The 20,138-nt window shown below is 41.5% G+C and overlaps 1 protein-coding gene across 2 annotated transcripts in view; it reads left to right on the plus strand.

The window, feature by feature from the left end:
* NEDD9 (neural precursor cell expressed, developmentally down-regulated 9) overlaps nt 1–19,783 on the plus strand; it is a 96,823-nt gene extending 77,040 nt beyond the window's left edge. For both annotated transcript variants that reach the window (XM_065667357.1, XM_065667355.1), the window contains 5 exons: nt 12,397–12,498; nt 13,601–13,702; nt 14,132–15,355; nt 15,684–15,773; nt 17,153–19,783. In XM_065667357.1, the coding sequence (XP_065523429.1) occupies nt 12,397–12,498; nt 13,601–13,702; nt 14,132–15,355; nt 15,684–15,773; nt 17,153–17,662 (2,028 nt within the window). In that variant the 3' untranslated portion in view covers nt 17,663–19,783. The remainder of the gene's footprint in view (nt 1–12,396; nt 12,499–13,600; nt 13,703–14,131; nt 15,356–15,683; nt 15,774–17,152) is intronic.
* Nucleotides 19,784–20,138: the final 355 nt, after the last annotated feature.

A 20,138-nucleotide genomic window follows, 5' to 3' on the forward strand; every position in this document is an offset into this window, starting at 1 on the left:
TAAGCAGGGCCAGCAGCAGCTTCTATCCTATCCGTTTCTGCCCACATTTGCCCGTTTCCTTTGTGCAAATGTGTGGTTTGGCTGCCATACAAGTTTTACAGGCAGAGCTTAGGAACTGCTGTCAGGCAGGAATTGTATAGCCTCGAGCAACGGTAAATCAACAGCAGGCGTGTCATAAAGCTGTGCTGAGGTAACACATCTCACTAGCCAGAAAGGCAGAGCAAGTCAAAAAGGAGTCCTGAGGCAGGTAATTATAATGATGAATCGATTCTGGCCAAGCTGGTTGTTGACAACAGAGCTGTATTGGCTCCTTCTATCAAATAAAAATACTGCCTTCTAAAACTTACCCTACAAATGACAGAGATAATAAGGGATGGTTTAAAATTAGCCTTGGTTAGCCCCAGGCTTTTATAGCTGCACTGCAAGTTTCATCACAAAACGGTTACACCCGCAAGCGTGTAGAGTGTTTGAGGATCCTAAAGATACAAAAGCTGTTATCTTAGACTGCTGTCCTGCTTTCTGTGCTCTGCCTTCAAACTTACTGCTGCTGCAGCCAGCAAAGCGAAGGAACCTTCAGACAAACCTGGGATTCAGGAAACCTGGGTTTTATCCTTGCCTCAGGCTTCTGCATGGTCTTGAGGGGCTGTTTTTGCACCTCAGGAATCTCATCTGCAAAGTATGTGGGGTAATTATGGGGGAACTCATTCTATACAGACTGCTTTGAGAACATCTTTTGGGAAAGGTGCTGACAAAGCACAAAGTCTCTTTTGTGTCTGTGATTAATCATTAGTTCACACGTGAGCTTCAGAAAAAAAAAGGTACCCCTGCAACTTAAACACCCTTTTCCTGGTTCAGTGTTTCCCCTAACTTTTCTGTTGTACTGTCCTTACTGTCCTACACATAGCATCGGCCAAAAAATTTAGGGGAAACATTTCCTCATTGGAAGACATTTTTTGACAAATTCTGTAAGCTTTCTGTAGGAACCAGTAGCTTTCAGAACTTGGAAATTAGCACAAAACAGAGCAAGAGACCAATGCTCCACAGCTGTTTGACCAGCAAAGAGGCTGCACTGCACAGTTACCAGCTCTGAACTACAGCTCCCACAAGGCGTGGACAAACTTGGACAAATAGAGATTAATGCCAACTTGGAACACATCAGCTTTTTTGTTTGTCAGTCTGATTGAATGAGGACTCTATAGCTCAGGAAACACTCTGACCTAGCCACCTTTTAAAAGTGGATAAAGCAGAACAGGGAAGGAACTCATTCACATTGTGAACATCCCTGGCCTATATTCACGCACTTGACAGGTGAAGGATTTCACACCCTGCCATATTGCTATCTCCCCCTTTTGCAAGAGTTCACTGCCTTTAGCAGGAGGTTCGGGTAAACCATGGCTAAGGAAACAGACCGTGATCCCTCATCTTTATTTCTGTCAGAGTCATGTTAACTGGATCCACGAGAAAGTGGAAACACCACCCCACAAGCAGCACCACCCTGACAGTTCTGGCACAGACTTCAGTAGCAGAAGCCCGTTAGCCACATTATGACGTTTTTCCTTCCAATTAAACAAGTGCTGGTTTAGCTGGGAGGAAACAAATGGCTGCATATAATGTTTGTTCCAGAAATAAGTCTGCCTTTATGTTATAATCTTTTTTCTTGCCTATTTTCACATTTATGAACCAAGAAGAGACCCACATTAATCATAGTAAACAGTTGTGTAGCAGATATATTTTGTCATCAGAAAGATTGGGAACATATCTTGTATTTTGTAGTTTGTTGGCAAAAATGTATTTACGTTCCAAGGTGGAAGAATGTCCTTGCCTACCCTCAAGTCTGAAATACCACAGCTTCCTGTGATATTGTTTACTTAAATGGCCCGAACAGTCGTATTACAGTCCCTCTTTTCTTCTGCTTTCAGATTACAAATTCCACTTTGGGGGTTTGGATCTCTCGTAACAAAATATTGCTTCAGTGTTAAAAGTGCTGAACACACAGCAAATTCGCCAAGTGCAGCAGGAATGCTAACACATACCTCAGCACTCAGGGCTCGGTTTCACAAAGTGTGCTACGAAGGATGACATTCTCTCAAGTTAAATGCAAACTGAAGGATAAAACCATCACACAGAGTGAGAGTTTCACTTTTAACTCTCCATGTGACATTAGTAGGAGAAAAGCCATTTTACTGCTAAAAAGCCCATGCAGTCAGTCTATCCTCAGTGGTCTCCATGAAAACCACTGAGTGAAGTAACTCTTATCCACAAGTCAGAGTAAGCAGTTAGTCACTGATGTGATTTGTAGAGAAGTATTTTAAGAGAAAGACTGCATTTTATTAGGCTGAGCAAACATATGAGCTCAACATTACTCCCTGTTTCTCTTCAAGCGCAGGGTTCTCTTTAATTAGTTCTATTTGTAGACCAGAGGCATGCATTTTTCCCTGTAGTATAAGAAAAAAAGGCCAGTGCTGCAATTTCATCCAACAACTGAGGTCCCCAAGGACCCAGGGACACAAATCTGTCTGCAAAGCCACAAGTGCAGGATCAAACCTTAGCTCAAAAACAAACAAAAAAAAAAAAAGAGTAAGAAGAAAAATGCAAGGTTAATGGACTCTTTCTTGATGGTTAGAAACTGAACTAGGTCTTTGGTTACATCTGAAAGCATACTAACAAAACAGTAAGCTTGTCTAATCTACATTTCCCTGTAAATACTAACACCTAAACATGGCGGCGGAACATTTAGGAAAAATGTGTATGGAAAACTGATTATTCAGAAAGTGGTCCTGCACTTGGGTCAGAGCAATCCCAACCCCAAATACAGGCTGAGCAAAGAATGGATTGAGAGCAGACTGAGGAGAAGGATGTGGGGGTGCTGGTTGATGAGAAGCTCCACACAAGCTGGCAGTGTGCTCTTGCAACCCAGAAACCAATCATATGCTGGGCTGCATCAAAAGAAGTGTAGCCAGCAGGTTGAGGGAGGTGACTGCACCTTTACTCTGCTCACATGAGACCCTACAAGTGAGTGGGATCTCACCAGAGGTGGACCAGTACTGTGTCCAGCCCTGGGGCCCTCAGCACAAGAGGGGTGTGGACCTGTTGGAGCAAGTCCGGAAGGACACCAAGATGATCAGAGGGGCTGGAACACCTCCCCTATGAAGACAGGCTGAAAGCGTTGAGGTTGTTCAGCCTGGAGAAGAGAAGGCTCTGAAGACTATAATAGCAGCCTTCCAGTACCTAAAGGGGGCCAACAAGAAATCTGGAGAGGGACTTTTTACAAGGACATGTACTGATATAGAATCATAGTATCAACCCAGTTGGAAAAGACCTTTAAGATCATTAAGTCCAGCCCTTACCCCAGGACTGCCAAGGCCACCACTAAACCATGCCACTGAGAGCCTGATCTACACGGTGTGTGAACACTTCCGAATATGGGGTAATGGCTTTAAACTGAAAGACGGTAGATTTAGATTAGGTATTAGGAAGAAGTGCTTCACTATGAGGGTGGTGAAGCACTGGAACAAGTTGCCCAGAGAAGCTGTGGCTGCCCCATCCCTGGCAGTGTTCAAGGCCGGGTTGGATGGGTCTTTGAACCACCTGATCTAGAGGAAGGTGTCCCTGCCCATGGCACGGGGGTTGGAACCAGGTGATCTTTAAGGTCCCTTCCAACCCAAACCATTCTGTGAATTTCATCATAAGGAGGAAGCGTGGTTTCTAGAAATAGGAAATAGATGAAGGTGAGTTGCTGACAGTAAGAAAACAGTTTTATTACAGTGTTTTGTAAAATACAGGTTTTGCAGGTGTTCAGTGATTTTGTAGATGTTTTGTTTTGGAAGAAGATTAATTTTCAGAACATCATCATTCCACATGCCTGGCCTGAAACATTTCAATTTTGCTTTCTTAAACAGCAGTGGTAATACTGCTTTTTTCATTCACTATTTCAGTCATCGAAATTAAGCTTTCTCCCAAAACAGATTGTTAGAATGGAATCAAAGTATTTAGGTTCTTAGGAGATAGAAACTTTCCGTAACACAGTCCATCCCTAATCCTTAAAGGACACTACCACATTCCTCTTGGATTTTATCACTTTTTTTATAAGCGCAATGAGTCCTGACTGAGGTCTGGTATAATTATTATATAGATGCAGAGGACAATTAAGAATGGAGTTTATATCTGTTTAAAAGATGTCTATAACTTCCATAAACTTGCCAAAGCAAGCTGTGTTAATCTAAACACCAGTTACTAGGAGCATTCTTATGAAATTGAAACTTTCTTGCCATGCTTCATCTCAACAATATTCTTGCCCACTGGGAAATGCCAGTTCACCAAAACTGAATCTTTTGGCAGGGAAGGATCTGTTCCGAGAAATGTCTTAAAGGAAGAAAGCAAATATTTGAAGGGAAACAAGAAGTCATGGAAATACCCTACTTCAACAATTCCCAAATTAAGCTTCCCCTTTCCCCACCTCTTACTTTCCATCTAGAAATTCAATATAGGAGGGAAGAAATAACAGAACTAAGATGAAGCTCCTCAAAATAACTAGTTGTTTGGACTGAACCAAACTGGTTTATTGTTTGTGAGCCTTTAGGATTTCATGTCATTCACAGCAGTAAGACCACTCTCTGCCCTACTTATCCCAGTATCTCATCATCTCATTCTTTTTCTTCATTCGCTCTCCTTCTCCAAACCTGTCCTAAATTTAGGTTTCTGCCTTCACAATGAGGCAGTCATAGTATTACCAGCAAAGAAAACAAGTGCATGTTTGCCAAATGGTTCTTCATGTGACAACCTTTTTAAATGGGAAGGCTAGACAGACAGGGTATTTATCACAGGCAAGATACCAAAATGTTGAAGTGCTGAGTTTTGCCACGTAGTTCTCATTAAATCAAAACTCCAGCCAAAATTTAACCACATGTTTCCAGAGAATGCTTTAGCAGATAAACATATTTCTCCACTAGAACTTATCACACAATAATTTGGGTTTTTTCTTTCTCTAACATCCATCCACAGACATGTATTTCACAGTGCATGCCTTTTCTGTCAACAGTACTATAACACATCAGCTCTTTGGCCCTGTTGGCCAATGCGTGCAGAAATGGTGATGTCACTGTCTGTCTAAAACTAAGTAATTGTCATGGCAATTGGCAGTGGTAGAATTTTCAGCAAGAATATTGGACAAGTATCATCTTTCACACTTCTCTTAAAAATCCCGATAATTTAATAGCAATGGGTATGTTTCACTACTCTCAAAAATGGGACATCCTCAGATGTGTTGGTTTGGCACTTTCTAATCACATTTTGTAAGCAAGAATGACTCTGCCAGAGGCTAGGAAATACCCCTTCCCAGTCAGCCTTGCAATTCAAGGCCAGCTAGCACCAAGGCTGTTCCACTGAGGCAAGCAGAAATGTTGCTCATAACACAACTGGCAGAAAGCCCTCAAGCTGATGTGAGAGAGCAGGATCAGGTCACGAAAACATCATAAAAGAAAGGGAAAAACCAAAACAAACAGTAAAATTTTGTCAGTGACAAGACTGTTAAGCTTTTATGTGCCCTTTACTGCTCATTCAGTAAGTTCTGTGAAGTATCTGCGTTTAGTTTGTGATCATGAACACCACCAACAAGCAGAAATTCAAAATTATAATCTAAAGCTACAGCTGATGCAAGTCAGCACCATTCCAGTACACCTAATACAGCCCTGTCATTTTGTGTTCATCAGGGTTTAAGTCATTTATGTAACTACACAGATTAAAGCAAGTTGTTTAGAAAGACAACAAAACTGTCCTTTAGATTTAGGAAAAATAAAAACCTGAAAAATAGTGTAATGAACCTGCTTTTGTGCCTGGTTAGTGGAAAAGGTCACACCAGAAGTTAAAAGGTCAGGATTAGGCTGGTTGCAAAGCAGTTGGCTATACCCTTGTCACCAGCAGTTGAGGGTTGGAATCAAAGGCAGCTCGCGATTTCACCTTTTTTGTTTTAAATCTGTTTCACAACATCTACTCTATATTGTCAAGGCTCACAGCCCAAAACTTGCATAAATCTGTTTGAAATAATACGACCTCAAAAGAAGTAACACCCATTTGAATTACTTGTTGTTATTTGCACCACAATACCACTGGGATGTTTTTTAAGACTGGGCATATACTGGTGAGGCATTTCATAGCCACATTTAAAAGTTTCTGTTTAAATCCCTGAGCCTGCAAAGTTAAGCATTTTTTAACACACCATGAATTGGTGACATCTGGACACGCTTTAAACCTCAAAGCACGTACAGTCACAGCAGAAAAGCAGATATTCATAGGTACAGGTCTTGGACAGCAAATGGATGTAAAACATAGGAGAAAATAAGCAAGTCTTTTGAAGATGGAAGCAGTATCAAGAGATAAATCAGTCCTGTATCAGGGTAGTATTTGCCACGTATACTTATCTTCACACATCTGAGTTTTACTTCTCAGAAAATTCACTGAGGAGTACCCAATCAAAGGCAAGTGGCAGTGTCACTGTGTGCACTGATACCACATTTCTTTCCGCTACATAGTAGAGCTGGTAACTTACTCAGCCCAGGAAAGAAAATACATTTCTGTTGATTTCCTCTTGCCTTGCAGAAACATTTGGGTTCATAGTATTAGAAACAACTCATAGCTGCAGCTACAAGCCTAGTGCGTTAGAAGAAATGCCTCTATGGGCTTCTTCCCCTCTCTTTCAACTTGTGCGCCTTGATCAAAAGCTCTCTAGTGGTTCAGTTTTGGCAGAAAATACTAGAACATTTTATACTGGCCCAATGTTCATACATTATTTAAAGTGTTATGATTTCATAATCCTAAAACTGATAGCAGCTTACAAAACCAAACATTTATAAAAATTAGTATCCTTAGCACAGTGAGAATGAAACCCCAACCTTTACTCACTGACAGCTAGGAAACATGTTGTATGTCATTGTATATAGCAAGTCAAGGCTACTGCTTCATAAAAACATTTTTGCTAATTTTTTTACAATAGACAGTACTAAGTGGTACAAAAGGTATTACTGCCAGGAAATTCATTATCAGTCACTGGAAATCTTGATGTAGCTTGCAAAAGACGGGAGAGGAAACACTAGGTGCTTACAGTAAAAAAAGTTTTAGCTAGTGGGCCAGGTTCAAATACCATGATTAGCTTAGAGACTGTTCTTTAACACAACTTTCTTGCAGTTCATCTTAGCCACAGAACCTTGACCCCCAAAAAAGCATTTGAGGAGACACACTTCCTAAATACATGCAGCAAAACAGAAAGAAGGTCCAAGAGGTGGCTTACTGCCTAATTCAGCATTGTTCAATGGCTGCTGCTACTGCCTTCCAAAGGACTAGGAGTTCAAAACCGTAGGGATTAGGGGGTTGTCCCCTAATTCTCTCTTTTTTATATTTTTTCCATATTCTCTTTGGCTGTTTTATTTTCCTTACAAGCCTAGGAATTCATTCACTTTTTGTCCTTGTTAAACAATGTAAACTACAGTGTTGTACTTGTGCCATAAGCATGAGAACTGTATTGTTGCTGCCTTAGGAGTGTTCTGTGTTGCAGCCTAATGTCCATTTTAATCCTAGAAGAAGTAGAACAGGCTTTTTTTTTCCATATGTTTAAGGAAGAGTAATTTAACGACCCACAGGACTGGTTATTTTGCAAAGTACATGCATATTCAGCACTTTTTCTTGGTTAGGAACATGCCATTGGCATGGAAAAGACCCAGGTAATTGCTTTTGGAAGAGCATCATCTTCAACGTGAACAGAACAAATTTTGTTCTCAACTGTCTTTGTTTTGCAGTACTGGAGTTGGAAGTACCCTCATTACATGTTTCACCAGAGCCAGACCTGGTGCCTGTTAGCTGCTCTGCACGGATTAAGTGGTTAACAGTGTTTTGAGAATGTTAGGCTAGATAGTTTGTGGGAAGACCATCTGTTTCCTTCAGTGCGTAAACACAGAAAATTGCTGGTTTGAAATGCAGGATTATTTAAGCTCAGATGACCACAGGCATGCTTAAAAGAGAAGAGGTAAAAGGAAAAAGACTCCTCATGAGTTCTGCATTTCAGTGACATTCGTTAGGAAATAAATTCCTAAGTACCAGATGGGGCTGCTATCCCCGTTCCAGAAGTGGGATAAGGGGAACTTTTTTTTGTAGCCACCTATTTTCTGAAGTCCATCTTCAAAACTAAACTGCCATCAAACATTGAAACCCATACAAAAATGGCTCAATGATGCTGTCAGAGGGCTGAGTATCCAGTTCAGAAGCAGCAAGCTCATTGAATATATTTATGGTTGAATATCCAAAATCAAAAGTTACTTCTGAAAATACCAGGCTTGGTAACTCTTTTACTTCACCTATCCAGCTACCTTTCTCTTCCTCATACAGAAGAGCAGTGCAACCACATGTCCTGGCTTCCCATATGTGGTTCTGTCTTGGGGAGATGAGAGTCGGAACATGCTTCACATTTTCACTTTGCCAGTAGCATGGGTATTCTTAAAATTGCTGCTACAAAACCTTCACTCAAGGTATGTTTTGGTGATGAGCTGCTTCTGTTCTGAACTGACTAGGAACAATTAGTCCAGAGGCATATTTAACCTAATGAAAAGTGCTGAAAGGGAAGAAGGGTTGAGGTAAGCAGAGGAGAGCTTTTACTCAGTGCCGGCCAGATTAGGATTTGTAGAGGATTTTATGATGAAATTGTTCAGAACATGTTGTTACTGGGTAATAATGCTCCACACAGGAAAATATACTTGAGTCACTGGGAGAAAAAAGCTTTCTTTCATGTTGTCAACAAACCTTGGGTGTTGCTGAGTTTGTTAAAGTTTTATTTTCTTTCATATAGCTTTTTCAGAAGCCTAGAAAGGAGCAAGCATAAAAGCCTCTGATGCAGTCCTATTTGGAAAATAAATGTCACCTTAAGTAGAGTGCACTGCTAAGTGCAGCCCTGCAGCCCAGTCAGGTTCTGTCCATAGTCACTCATGTAAGCAGGCTGTACTCATGGTGAATACCCAGAATCAGGCACTTTGCATTTTAATCTTTCACTTCCTTTGGCAACAGCCGGAAACACCCAAATAAAGGAGTGACCCTGCTTGACCACTACTTTGGATTTGCAGCTTGGGAAAGAGTGAAAGATATAAGATAAAAAAAATCCTGCAGTGGTGACTGAAACCAGCTTCTTTGATCTGGCCAGTCTAGCTTTAGTGTGGTTATTTAGGATTGTATCACAGCACAGTAAATAAAATCAGCAGCCTTGTAGCACTGTAAACCTTTCTTGCTGCAACTGGTATGTCAGCCTTTTTTGAAAAGTGGGAAAGGTCTCTAAGGATGAGCTACAGGAATAACTGCAGCTGCATGATACTGCTCTACGCAGAGTGAGGGAGGATCCCTCTGTAAATACTGGGCATGAGCAGAGTTTCTCTTCCATGTATATTCCAGGTTCCATGGTGTAAGGATATCATCTGCTTTGCCACCAGGGCTTCTTTCTACAAAACAAAAATATCATGTTTATCTATAACAACAAGAGCAAGTGGTTTTACCTGTGTGTGCGTAGAGACATGCTTTAGTGGTGGACTTGGCAGTGTTCACTTTATGGTTGGACTTGATGATCTTAGAGGTTTTTTCCAACTTTCTGTGATTCTATGCCTTGTTACCTGTGCTGCTCACATCAGCTCCCTTTTTTATATTAGTGGCCTGCGACTTCTTTTGAGTTTGCTCATGGAAATGACTTCTTTGAGCAAGGAGAGAGATGGTGTCTTCTATCTTGTATGAGTTTAGACATGAGATGGGTAGGACAGTTATTGCTGAGCTTGTGTAAAGGCACTTCTCTAAAGTGCTGTGCAAACCTTGGAGAACTGAGTTGCCATAAGGCTTCTGCAGGTGCCGTACATTGCTTCCATGGGCAGGACTGTAAGAAGCATCCCACATCTGAGGCCTGCAGGAGATCCAGTCAAATTTTAGTCCTGCTCTGGATTTACGATAGAGTTCTGCTTCTGGGGTAGACCACAACAGAACATGGTTTATAAAAATTTCAGTCTGAGGGACCTGTCTGTTTGGAGCCTGACACAGCCCGACTCCTGCCTTGTCCAGCTAGGTAATAATTGGCAGGTAAAGCAGAGCCAAACTGCAACAGTCACTGGTCCTCCCTGCTTCCAGGGCTGGTGTGGGACCTCTGGCTGCCTGCCATGAACAGTCTGTTGTTTTTTTTCCTTTGGGATAGTCAAGCAGTTTCCCAGCATATTAGCAAGTAGCCTAATGCCAGTGTTCACAATAGCAGAACAGTTAGCAGAGATGGGCTACCCAGAGAACAGCCCTTTGTATTTACTGTGCATGGTTGGTTATCCCCGAGGATCATTTTTAAACACCCAGTGACTCATAATTGAAGCAACACCATGGTTGTAGTTTTGGAGCCCTTTGAAGGAACCTCTGAGGAAACATTGCTTAAAAACAAATCCTTCTGTCCTGACTTGAAGGAGGGGCTGCAAAAAATACAGAGCAAACTATGCTGGTCTTATCACTAGCCTTTGCTGGCAGAAAAGCATGAGGAAGCAATGTTGATATAAGTTACAAGTTTCTCAGGCAAACAAAATAATCCCAGAATTATGTGAGAGAGTGGTGTGGGAGGGGTAATATCTGGAGTGATTCATTATGGGCAGCTTCCAGTACTTTCAGAACTTTCTCACAAGTTCTGTCTGTAGATACCTTTTACGTTGCAGAAGATGACTCTGTGGGAGAGGAATGGCCTGTCATAAATTCAGTACATCTTTAGAGTCTTTTTTAAAATGTGATACGTGTGTAAACCCTATTAATCCCACATCCAATCCAGCCGGAGTTCTCTCATGGGCAGCAAACTGACCCGGTGCTCTGGAGGCCATACTATTTCCATTTCCTGTCTTCTGATGCTAATCCAAGGAAAAACAGCAACAAAACCCACTGTCTTCCTGTGCCTGCCACGCATGGATGCTCTTTCCTCTCCTAAAGCACATGTAGTCAACACAGTGGCTGGCATTACCAGGCGCACTGCCTCGGGCTGCTCACATTGAATCAGCGTATGTACTGTATACTAGAATGGCAGTAATCTCAGGGAGGGTGTCTGTGGAAATCAAGTGTTTGTTTCACCGTACAGGGACAGAGATTACACAGCAATATTTGGGCAGCAAGTAAAAAGAAGAGGAAAAGCCTGTGCTGTTAACATAGCAGAGAGGAGGTAGCAGGTTAGCATCTAGGACTTTCGCTGCAGACCTCAATCAAGCAAAACACAGTGTAAAATCTGACCAGGATGCTAAGATTCCTTACAGCAAAAACTGTTACACGATCTTTACTGAGCATTTGGGCAGAAACTCTGTTGTACATCTTGCATGCATTTCTAAAGACAGGTTGCTCTGGTACAGAACACTCCTCAGCTGAGTACAAAGACATATCGTGTAGGGGCCTATATAATTTGCCATTTTATGCCTTCAGGTTACAGTATTTATGTTTTTTCTTAGAGCTAAGTAGCACCAGCAGAGGTTAAGATGTCAGCCTTTCCACTATAAACACAGCTTTTACTTGGGGTTAGGTAACATTTCTTTTATACCACACTATACTGAAACTCTGCCATGCAGATGCTGTCCAGCACATAAGGTACTTATTTTTCACCAAATTTTATTTGGTAGTTAATGGTTTAGAAAATGACAAAAAAATGTAAATTCTAACCTTTTTTTTTTTTCCAGAAACTCTTCTCACATTTTATACTTCAAGAATGGCTTAGCCACCAATATAGACAAACCAAACAGAGACAGCAAAACTGAATGTCCTGCTTTGGAAGGTTTAAGCATAGCCTTTCTGTGTAAAGAATTTCCAAGCCACACCTCACACTCAATTATTCAGGATGTTATGCTGTTGTCCTATGGAGCACAGGAACATAGATGTCCTGCCAGAGTAGGTGGGGAATACCTCCACAAACAAAGGAGTAGACTCCCCCAGCCTGAGCGTAGTATTTTACACCTCTATAAGTGGGGACACTCAACACCTCAATAGGATCAGCGTATACATAGCCCTTATCTCAGTGAGTGGGTGATGCAACTGTCACTTCATGTAGTCTGTGCTAATGTGCACTTAGTGGGAAGAAGGGACCAAGCTCTCTTAGACCTGCTGGAGAATCTGCGCATGACAAATAGAAGATACTGTAGCACTAGCAAGCAGCTGTGTCAGAAATGGTCTGGAAGGAGAAGATGGTGCATTTATAGCCTCTAACAATCATTTTTTTAGCATTCAACTGTCAGAAGTATATGTAGGCTTGTGTCACAAACATTGCTACATAAAACATAAATGTTAATAGTACTGGATTGTTTATATACCCTGTGTAGTTACAGAGAGAACATGGCAAGATCCTCAAATACTTATGTTTCCTCTTTTTCTTTTATCTCACAGGTAATAACTCCAGTCAGGTCAGGACAAGGTTATGTTTATGAATTCCCTTCCAAATACCAGAAGGATACCTACGATATCCCCCCTGTTCGCCCTCTCCAAGGGGTAGGTACCAATAAAACTGCCAACAGCACTGACAGGGCACAAAAGGTGATGAATGTTTACCAGAAGTTTATGAGCAAAGCAAGTTCTCTCACTTCAGAGATAAAATATGTTTTAATTAAATACTGTGGCTTATTCACAGAGCGCAGAAGTATTTCAAAGTTGTATTTGATGTTGACTAAGATTTGGCAGCACACCAAACATGAAAATCCCATTTGTTCTCTGTGTTTTGATCAAAGACTGTATCTAAACAGAATAAACTTGCTGCCTAGGGACACTTTTTTTCCCCCTTACTTTGTTGTTAGTTGACAGTAATTCACTCAGTAAGGGTAAAATCATCACCTAAATGAACAGCTGCTATGCAGGGAGTTTCATTTCACCACATACCTACTGCACCATGTCACTGAACTTGAAATACATCTTTGTGCAGGGGAACACCCTTAGCATTCAGTCCCCAAGATTACTCCTCTTGGGAGCAACACTGAAACCCTTTAGTACATAAAACAAACTGACACCAAATGCTGGGAAGTCTGGGTTTAAGAGACATTCAGACAGTGGCCTTAGACTTCATGCAGAACCCACTGTAGTGTAGGACATGCCACCAAGTGGGACACTTGAAACATCTGACAGCTGCACTCTCTGCTTGCAGTAGCTCACACTGCACCCAGTAAAGCAGAGGGGTGATGCTGATAGGGACAGTCTTAGCTTCAGAGAGTTTGGTGTGTAGTAGTACAAACGTATTCCTCAACCCCTCTAAATCTCTATCAGTAAGAGTGTGATCGGTTTTGGTCACATAAGTATAGTGCTTCCCTGTTCACCGCAAGAGGTATCTGTAATAGACTGGCCTTGACATACCTCTCAGGATGGAAGTCAGCTGTGATGACTTAACCTCTCCTACCTGGTCTCCACACAATTGCCCAGAGGGGACCTAGCTAAGTGCATTTCTTCCCAGCTGTCTGAAATACCAGGCAAATTCAAGCAGCTTTCCCATATGAAATGAAGTTGAAGGCTGTTTAAGAGGAAACACAGAAACCAAGAAAACTGAACCGAGATTAGAGCTTTCCTGAAGTGACTTCTTTCTGTAACAAATTTATTCTTTCGTTAGATATATGACATTCCCCCCACATCAGTTAAGGGGCCTGCACTTCCAGTTCCCATGGGAGAAGCAAAAGCTTTAGGAGTCTATGACATACCACCTGCCAAAGTGGTAAGTATTATACTGTTTCCACAAGATCCTGTAATTTCATGTCTGATCAAAGACATATTTAAAGAAGAGTTTCCTGAAGGAAAAGGAGTTTCAAAGATTTCCTTAGGTTTTTAAACTGTTAAAACTGGTAAAGTGAAGCACTGCATCAACATTATTAATGTTACAGAGTGTAAATTGATAATTAGACCTACATTATCTTTGTGGCAGCATGCTGCCTTTTTCGATTTTGCTGTTTATGAGAATTTGCAGCAAGGTAAATGTTAAAACATGAGATACTAAAATGGATGCTCAAACTCAGGATAAGTAACGGAATTTTGTGAAAGTCAGTATCAGATCTTCCACCATTTTATAGGCCATATGGAAGATGGAACATGTAAAATACTTTACTATTCTAGCCAAAGGTTTCATGGTTTGCTTTCTGTGAATCAGGTCTATGCAACACATCCATCTGCATGCCAAGATGATACAGGCCTGAGGGAAAATGTGCAGGATTTTTCATCTGCAGTGGGCCACAGTGCCAGACCAGAAGGAGTATATGATATTCCTCCTCCCATCACCAAAGCAACTGGAAAAGAACTTAATAAATTTCCTCCTGAGAGCCTTTTATTGTCGGACGGAGTGCCACAGAAACATGGTGTTTATGACATCCCTATGAACCATCAAAACCATTTTCTTGGACAACAAATTGCACCTCAAAAAGATGTTTATGATACCCCAAGGGGAGTTGCATTCCCAGGACAACAGACAGGACTCAACGAAAGTCTCATCCCAGAAGGAAGAGAAGGCGTATATGATGTGCCGCCACCACTCCTCCAAGACACTAAAGGCTTACCGGATGTGACTGATGGGATAAATAGGTTGTCTTTCTCCAGCACAGGAAGCACAAGGAGTAACATGTCCACATCTTCAACAACATCAAAAGACTCTTCTTTCTCAGCATCAACTGCACAGGACAAAAGATTAATCCTTGATCCAGACACTGCTATAGAGAGGCTTTATCGTCTCCAGCAGATGGTGGAGACAGCTGTCAATAACCTTATGGCTTTCGTGACAGCAGACTGGCGATCTTACGGATATATGGAGAAACACATCAATGAAATTCATACTGCTGTGGATAAGGTAGAGCAGTCGCTGTTGGAGTACCTCCAGTTTGCGAAAGGATCAGCAGCCAATGCTTCCTGCCTGTCCGAGTTCAGCCTCCTTAACAAAATGAGGAGGGAGGTGCAAAGGCTGGAGGACTCTCACCAGATCCTTACCCAAACCAGTCATGACTTGAACAGCTACAACTGGTCTTTGAATGTTCTAGCTGTCAATAGACTGCAGAACAAGTGTGATGACTTGGATCGGTTTGTAATGGTGGCGAGGACAGTCCCAGACGATGCCAAGCAGCTGACCACTACCATCAGTGTCAATGCAGAGATGCTCTTCAAACAGGCACTGAGCAGCTCACGTTTCAAAAACGTACCAGAGAGTATCACAAACATCCCTGACTATGTCTATGATAATCCTCATATGCAGCGTCATGGAGAAAAAGTACAGAACCACTGCACTCCCCTTCCTCCACTCCTAAGTAAAGGTCAGCACCCTCACAATGCTACCAATGAGAGCTCAGAAAAGAGCTGGATGGATGACTATGATTATGTTCACCTGCAGGTAGGTAAACCCAATGTCATGTTCTGCACAAGGCCATCTCAGAGTTGTCTGTGCTTTCCTGTGTTTGCAGGAAAGTAGCAATCAGATTGTCATGCTAATGAATACTGAAAAGTAGTTTCAGCAGGGCAAACACTTCCTCTCAGATAAGACTGTTGTATACATGATAGTGATAGCCTTTTGCTCTGCCACAGAATTCTTTTCTTTGAACTCTTAGAGGTGCACTACCAGTGAAAAAGCCAATACAAAGAAGCCTGTTATTTGACCTATGAGTTGCCATTTATCTCAGGAGCCGTTTTGGTTTAACAGTGTTTTATGTTATGCAAAACAGGGGAAAGAAGAGTTTGAAAGGCAACAGAAGGAGCTGCTGGAAAAAGAAAATATCATGAAGCAGAGCAAGATGGAGCTTGAGCACCATCAGGTATGTTTGCTTGGGTGCAATAACAACTTTAAAATGCAGTGTTTCTTGCACATAAGGAGTAATGGTCAAGTAAAGCAGGAGGCGCCCTTCCCTTAGCAGTGAGCATCATGGCTGTGAGGTGTGCATGAGTGCCAGCACATGCAGCTGGAAAGTCCCAGGTGCTAGATTGTGAAGATGGCAGGTATTAGGTCTTGGCTAAACAGCAGCTCCTGGTTAGTTTCTTTTGAAGTGGGATTTGTGCCTGTCAGGCTCTACCGTTAATGGATCATCAACACAAAGGACAAGGACATGCACTGTCATGCTCCAAATGGGAAATGGTGAGCATCAAGATTTTAGCACCTTCCTGGCCCTGTACATCTGTGTCATTAATACCCTATGCCAAAGAAATCTTAAGTATTAAGCCCAGAGTAGCCATTGTGAAGATCAACATCTCTGCCCATGTCATTTCCTTTTTGCCACTTCGTAATTGAGTGGAAGCAGACACAGCTCTCTGATTAAAACATTTCTTGTGGCAGGAATAAGCCTTCCCCTTGAAAACAATTTCCAACCATCTCAATTTAAGAGACGAATTATTTTTTATACAATGCACCATTGTGGTGGGCCCAGTGCATACATATAATAAAAGGCATTCTGTGTCTTAAAAGTTTACCACAGAGGAGAAACAGACTTTTGCAATGTCTCACAGGGGGTCAGTCACAAAACCAGCTGGAGAACGTGGCTTTCTTGACCTGCAATCCAGTGCCTTAATCACTGCACCACACTGAATACACGTGCTGAATATGTCTGCACATCTGTTCAGTGAACATCAATAGCATCAACTTAAATACTGTGCTTAACGTAATTTTAAATGCCAAAAAGTAGGTCATGTGAGATTGAGAGCTATCACATTGCCCTCTTATTAATTCTTCAATACGTTTTTGTCATGTTGTATGGCAGAAAATTGTACAAGCAATGCAGAGGTGAGAGTTAAATGTTTGTCATCTCAAAATCCCACAGAGATGGCAGCTTTTTAAAGATTGTGTAGGAGTTGTTGCCACTTGGATCCATCTCTCTCACTTGTGATTTCAGAACATTCCAAGTGAGCAGCAGCCTGTAAATTCACAAGGCTTTGTGCTTTGGGTTTTTTTATGCAAATAAAGTATTTTAGATGTTTTTTCTCATCTGAACTCTGTGTGTTTGGATTTATGGTAACCAAAGTGCTTGATTACCAATCACTCTCCAAAATAAAAGATCTTAGAAAACATAATACTACTTTTTATTTATCACAGGTCAGTCTAGGATACCCAGGAGTACGCAGAGGCATAAGGTGAAACTGTAATACGTAACACAACATCTTATGTGAATATTCTCTGAAGAGAGCTTTTTAATTTGCCTTTCAGATCAATCAGTTTCAACGTCTGGAGCAAGAGATCACAAAGCCAGTAGAGAATGACATCTCAAAATGGAAACCACCTCAAGCTCTCCAAACTGCAAACAGTGCTGCCACCTCCCGTGACAGCCAGCTGCTTTTGTTCTACTCTGACCAATGTGAGACTCACTTCAACTCCCTCCTAAATGCCATCGATGCATTTTTCAGTTGCATCAACGCTTCTCAGCCCCCCCGGATCTTTGTGGCTCACAGCAAATTTGTCATTTTGAGCGCTCACAAACTTGTGTTCATTGGGGACATGCTCACAAGGCAAGTGACGACTCAGGACATACGCAATAAAGTGATGAACTCCAGCAACCAGCTGTGTGAACTGCTGAGGAGTGTGGTTCTGGCTACCAAGACCGCTGCCTTGCATTACCCCAACACAGCAGCCCTGCAGAAGATGGTGGACCAGGTGACAGAGCTGTCTCATCACGCACAGTTGTTCAAACTCTCGCTGGTCCAAATGGCATCCTTATGAAACCCAGTAGAGCCCAGCCTGTGAGCAGCAAAACAGAAGAGCAAACTGGAGCTATTTTTGTGTAAATGTTATCATTTATTTTTTTAGATTTTTTTAATGGAATATTTTAAATACATTCTTACATGTTAGAGAGTCTAATGAAATCAGGGATCTGGGAGTATATCTGGTTCTGTATTATGTTTCTAATACACATTTAGGTTTGTATACACTGCATATATGTATATGTTGCTGTGTTCCCTAAAACATCAGTTAAGCACCTTAAAGATTATGCATCGGGTAAGCAGCACGCATCTTTTGTATATACTGTCTGTTTCCTCAGTATATTTGTTAACTGGATGCTGCGCTCCTCTTGTTTCATTCCATCTTGATTTTGGCACATGGACTTGGTTGTGAAACCTGCTTGTACCAATCCACGAAGCAAGTGTAATGGTTCTCATAGAACTCCATTCCCTTCTTAGAAGTTACTTTCTTTAGGTTAATTCCATGAAATTTAACTCTCCTCTTGCTGTCACTTTGTTATGTACAGCATTCAATCATTCTGACTGGCATATATGCACAACTGCAACAAGCAACACTCCAAGCAAGGCATACAGCATTTTGAAGAAAAGCTTTTTTAGGCCATGTAAGAAACAGAACCTTCTAAGGAGGAAGGCAGAATCACATATATTTAGTGTCTTACCGCATTCAAATTTCACTGTTTCTAATAACTGCAACATGGGATTTCAAAAAGTGGATGGATTCCCAGCAAGGTAAATTCATACATGTTTACCTTGTATGTCCTTGCATTGGCAATTAGATTTAACAGGCTCAAAAGGCTTACTGTTCATGGACTCAAGATTTATCCTAAAAGCATCCCAGAATCCATTGGGCTCATCTCATCTTTGAGGCTGCAGATGAGCAATGTCTCAAAATACTAGTCCCTTCCAGAGGGATTAACATACAAATTGTAATTCCTATGGAAAGAAAACAGCTTGATTTGAAATAACAGGTAAGCATCTCTATAGCGTATACACAATGTAATGAAGAAATAGCACTTATTTTTGTAGGACACATTCTTGGGAATTAGTCGCATCCGTTGGAATTCAGACTTCCATTCAGCTATTGGGTGCTTTTTTCACCCCAAATTCTGTTGCATAGGTACTGATCCTTCTGCACTACACTGTTGCTAAAAATGACCTCTTTTTTAATGGGGCCATTCCATCAGTATGTACATACAATCCCACCCGGTAATTTTCAATTTAAACCCTTAAAAATTGTTAGCACATTGGTAGACTGCTTTAGAAATGTTATGTATGCTGGCTGCTCCAAAACACACCTGGGCTTATTTGTCTCAGTTGCCTTTTGTGAACCCCTAAGAATAAATCACAGAGTGCCATTTACCCATGGCCCTCAGACTAGAAACGAAGCTTCAAAGTGAGTGATAGCTCAGGTAAATTCCAGGTGATTCTGGCATTTTTTAAGCAGAAACACTACTCTCCTTGAGTAATTCAAAGTAGTCCCACATTGATGCACTGTGAGCATTCACATCAGCAAATGGATCACTGGTGGCACCTCAAGAACATGCATTTTGGCCTAAGTTCTCACTTCCTAGTTTGTATCCAAACACGTGCCTTACTGAAACAGGATTTGTTGTCTTAGGTAACAAAACCATTTCAGCAGCATATGAAATCTTGCAGCCTTAACGTATTGTTTCGGAACGAAGACTGTTCTTAGCGATCTTAATGTCACACTTCTAGAGTCTGCCCAACATTCTTGGAAGGGCAGCAGGAGCCAGCACAACCTCAGCTGGCCAAGAATTGGCTCCAGTGCCTGGCTCTGGTGTAACATCCAGAAAGTGCAGTTATGCTAATGGTAACCGATAGCCAGTTGCCAAAAAAGCAATCCACCTGAACCTGTTTTGTACTAGTATTGTTTGGGATTCTTTTGGATTTCCTTATTCATTGTTTGTTTTTTCACTGTGTATTATTAGAAAGTGAAAAAGTGTTTTGAAGCTTAGTGGTTATGTTGATAGTTTGTGCTTCCAAAAGGAGAACCTTTATTGCAAGCGTGTATTACAGTTTGTTATCTTGTAGAGTCATTTTAAAATGATTAAATGACTAGCTTTTTATATAAAAAAGGCAACACTTGGTCTTATTTGTTCTTGTTTTCAGAGTTCTCTAAGCATATCAAAAGGAAGTATTAGCAAGCAGCAATGTTATCAAAGCCATTCTAAAATGAGGTGTTCACTTTCCATCTTTCCAGTGATCAGTGCGTATAGGGTGAAATAGGAACCTGAGGGTATGAGAGGAGGGAACAGTTTCTCTGCCTGTCTAGAAGAAGCAGTTGAAGCATTTATCCAATTCAGATAGACAAGGGATCAAGTCTGAAATACAATCATCATGTCTGTGCTTCTGCTCCACTGCCAGTGTCTGTTCCTGCTGCATCCCAGACCTCCTCACCATAGCACCATCACTGGTTCTTGAGGTGAACGGGGCAG

The sequence above is a fragment of the Lathamus discolor genome, chromosome 2 (genome assembly GCF_037157495.1).
Source record: "Lathamus discolor isolate bLatDis1 chromosome 2, bLatDis1.hap1, whole genome shotgun sequence".
Classification (NCBI taxonomy): Eukaryota; Metazoa; Chordata; class Aves; order Psittaciformes; family Psittacidae; genus Lathamus; species Lathamus discolor.